Source organism: Sinocyclocheilus anshuiensis, unplaced genomic scaffold, assembly GCF_001515605.1.
Source record: "Sinocyclocheilus anshuiensis isolate Anshui unplaced genomic scaffold, SAMN03320099.WGS_v1.1 scaffold38, whole genome shotgun sequence".
Lineage (NCBI taxonomy): Eukaryota > Metazoa > Chordata > Actinopteri > Cypriniformes > Cyprinidae > Sinocyclocheilus > Sinocyclocheilus anshuiensis.
Window position 1 is genome coordinate 1,633,188 of NW_015544213.1, and position 3,753 is coordinate 1,636,940.

Sequence of the window (3,753 nt, forward strand, 5' to 3'; positions counted from 1 at the left end):
TTGGTGACGTGGCAAAGGGATCTCATTATAATATTACCGCCCCTTAATCTGTAAGTTTCCACCCATGGCTCAGTCATTTGATTTCGCAAGCAACAACGGTTCGAAAGTTTAAGCAAAACATGCTAATTGTTATGTCTTTGGCTGTACAGACGAGCACAGAACACTATTTACAGTTCCAGCCTCAGAGGAGACAACAGAGCAGTGAATTTATTGATTTATTTACTGTATATTGCTGCTGCCACACAGATCTAGAATAAACATGCAATTTATTTCCCAGCTGTTTACCTTCATAGACATACCGACTGTTTTTGTAACTCGTGTGTTTTTAACGTAAACTTGTGTGTGAATGAGAAATTAGTTTAGTACTCACATGCCTGTGACAGCCGCTTTCTGTCCGTGTGCACTCAGAAAACCGTATATAAGAAGTTTAAACTCATATGGTTTAAAACGCATGGGCATTTCAGTGTGATAAACATGATAATCAGAACGAAAACAAATGTTTTTAGAAGGTCCGAGCTGTAAAGGTGCAGCTCTATTCTGGAAAAGGGGGTGGGGAGCAGCAGCTCATTTGCATTTAAAGAGCCAGGCCCGAAAAACAGCGTGTTTCTGCTTCCACTCAAAATAGGCATTTTCAAAAAGATATAATAAATGATCTGTGGAGTATTTTGAGCTGAAACTTCACAGACACATTCTGGGGACACCAGAGACTTATATGTTGTAAAAAGGGGCATAATATGCCAAACCAATTGAATGAATGCAGAAAACTGATTTTATTTAATATAATTCTAAAGTGATTCTTATTTTACTTGAAAATGTCCTTGTAGTTAGACTTCAGGTAAACTCTGTTCTCAAAGTCCATTGAAACATTGAAGCAGCAGCAGGGGGCGCCATGACACTTTATCATTCTCAATCCAGTCTCTTCGCTCTAGAACGAGAACTGATCTCCACCACATCTTTGGCTCATGGTATTGGCATTGAGATAAATTAAGACTTACTGATCCCTGGAGGTGATGTATATGTAAAGATGTGTTGTTGTATTTGTAGGCTGGTTGTGATGGCGAGAGCATTGGAAACTGTCCTTTCTCCCAACGCCTCTTCATGATCCTCTGGCTCAAAGGTGTGGTCTTTAACGTCACCACTGTCGACCTGAAGAGGTGAGAACTTCACTGATCTGAGATTAAATGGCATGAAACTTGAATAAGTATATAAATAACAAATGTCACATCTTCATGTTATTAAATGACATTTCCATTGGATATTAAAATGGAAAAACCTAAAAAAAAAAGTTACATGCCGTCAGTTCTAGGTTATGGAACAGTGATATTGTTAAAATATGATCAATTTTGCATGTCAAAGCTCAAAGCAGGAAAATATAGTTCAGACTTTTTCTTTGCAAATACAAAAATGAAAAAGAATCTAATCTAATATCTAAATTTTTTATGCAGTGCAATGCTGGGCTGGTTTAAAATTAAAATTCTTAAAATTAAGAAATAAAAAATGTTCTTTTATTTTAATTCAGGAAACCAGCTGATTTGCACAATTTGGCTCCAGGCACTCACCCTCCTTTCCTGACCTTCAACGGTGAGTTGAAGACAGACATTAACAAGATCGAGGAGTTTCTGGAGGAGGTTTTGGCACCACCAAAGTAAGCAAATGTTTACAAATACCCTTGAGACGAATCGTGAATGTATAGAAACTCTAAACCTGCTGTTCTCAACTGGTTTTGCTTCAGAACCCAGATTTTACATTGGAAATCAATCATGGTCAAACACAGCACCAAAACTGTTTAGCAACTAAACAACGTTTCAAATCTATTAATATTACTAATAATGGAATATCTAGCATCACAGCCTGTGCAAATTAAATGGAGAGGTTATCAAAATGATTTATTTAGCGTTTATCTTTTATTTCTTTATTTGCATTTAGCATATTTTTTTCTATGGCCTTTGAGAACAGGCCTACAGCCCATTTTTGGGTCAAAACCCACCAGTTAAGAACCGCAACCCTAGACTTTTTACGCAGTGTATATTGTATTAAACATCACATTAAACCATTGTGAACTAGAACTGTAAAGAATACTGACACATGTTTTTCTATGCACCTTTCCTTGTGTCCAAGGTACCCCAAACTTGCAGCCAGGCACAGGGAGTCAAACACAGCTGGGAATGACATATTTGCAAAGTTCTCAGCTTTCATAAAAAACACTAAGCCAGATGTGAATGAAGGTATGCATGTCAAACCGGATCAATCTGATTGAATGAATGAATGGATTTATTGTATTTTGGTCAGTACAATGAAACTGGGCAACGTTAAATTCAGTTAACTCTATATGAAATCCATAGTACTATAAACATCCTACATATTTTAGCATTGAATGTATGAGAACTGTTCTTTTTTTTTCTTTTTTTAGATTGGTTACGTTTTCAGTAGGGATGTGCTGATACAGACATTTTGGCTGATGCGATTTTTAAATATTTATTATATTTTTGTTGTGGTTGATAACCTATGATGACTGAAATTTATTTGGAGTTTTGCCAGATTTTAAACAACGTACACATGGAACTTGGTACAGAAAAAGAAAATGCTTTTTTAATAATAATAATAAATACATACATACATAGGAATATTTCATATTTAAACTACCATTCAAAAGTTTAAATGTTTTTTAATGAAAATAATGCTGTTATTCAGCAAGATGCATTAAATTGATCAAAAGTGACAGTAAAGACATTTATAATGTTACAAAAGATTTAAATTTCAAGTAAGTGCTATTCCTTTGAACTTTCTATTCATCAAAGATTCCTGAAAAAAATTGTGCTGCTTAATATTTTGGTGGGGAAATAAAAAAAGAAGAAAAAAACAAACAAACAGTGCTGCTTGAAAGTTTGTGAACCCTTTAGAATTGTTTATATTTCTGCATAAATATAACCCAAAAAATCATCAGATTTTCATGCAAGTCCTGAAAGCTGACAAAGAGAACCCAATCAAACAAATGAGATAAAAATATATACATTGGAATTTATTTATTCAGGAAAATGATCTAATATTACATATCTGTGAGCGGCAAAAGTATGTGAATCTCTAGGATTAGCTGTTAATTTGATGGTGAGTCCATCTGTTCAGAGGTGTTTTTAATCAGTGAGATGACTATCAGGTGTCAGTGTGTGCCCTGTTTTATTTAGAGAACAGGGATCTATCAAAGTCTGATCATGTTTGTGGAAGTGTATTATGGCACAAACAAATGAGATCTCCGAGGACCTCAGAAAAAGAGTTGGTGTTGCTCATCAGGCTGGAAAAGGTTTCAAAGCCATCTCTAAAGAGTTTTGACTCCCCAAATCCACAGTCAGACAGATTGTGTACAAATGGAGGAAATTCAAGACCACTGTTACCCTCCCAGGAGTGCTCCACCAACAAAGATCACTCTAAAAGCAAGACGTGTAAAAGTCCACTAGGTTTCAAAGGACAGCAGGCTAACTGGGACAAACCAGAGGGCTACTGGAGAAATGTTTTGTGGATGGATGAGACCAAAATAGAACATTTTGGTTTAAATGAGCAGCGTTATGTTTGGAGAAAAGAACACACTACATTCCAGCATAAGAACCTTATCCCATCTGTGAAACATGGTGGTGGTAGTATCATGGTTTGGGCCTGTTTTGCTGTATCTGGTCCAGGACGGCTTTGATGGAACAATGAAATCTGAATTATACCAGCAAATTCTGAAGGAAAATGTCAGGACATCTGTCCGAGAACTGA

The 3,753-nt window shown here is 36.0% G+C and overlaps 1 protein-coding gene across 2 annotated transcripts in view; it reads left to right on the forward strand.

Annotated features, from left to right (window-relative positions):
* Positions 1–3,753, forward strand: part of LOC107697168 (chloride intracellular channel protein 5-like) — a 14,204-nt gene that overhangs the window by 7,371 nt on the left and 3,080 nt on the right. For both annotated transcript variants that reach the window (XM_016497833.1, XM_016497834.1), the window contains exons 2-4: positions 1,045–1,154; positions 1,520–1,645; positions 2,119–2,225. In XM_016497833.1, coding sequence (XP_016353319.1) covers positions 1,045–1,154; positions 1,520–1,645; positions 2,119–2,225 — 343 coding nt within the window. The remainder of the gene's footprint in view (positions 1–1,044; positions 1,155–1,519; positions 1,646–2,118; positions 2,226–3,753) is intronic.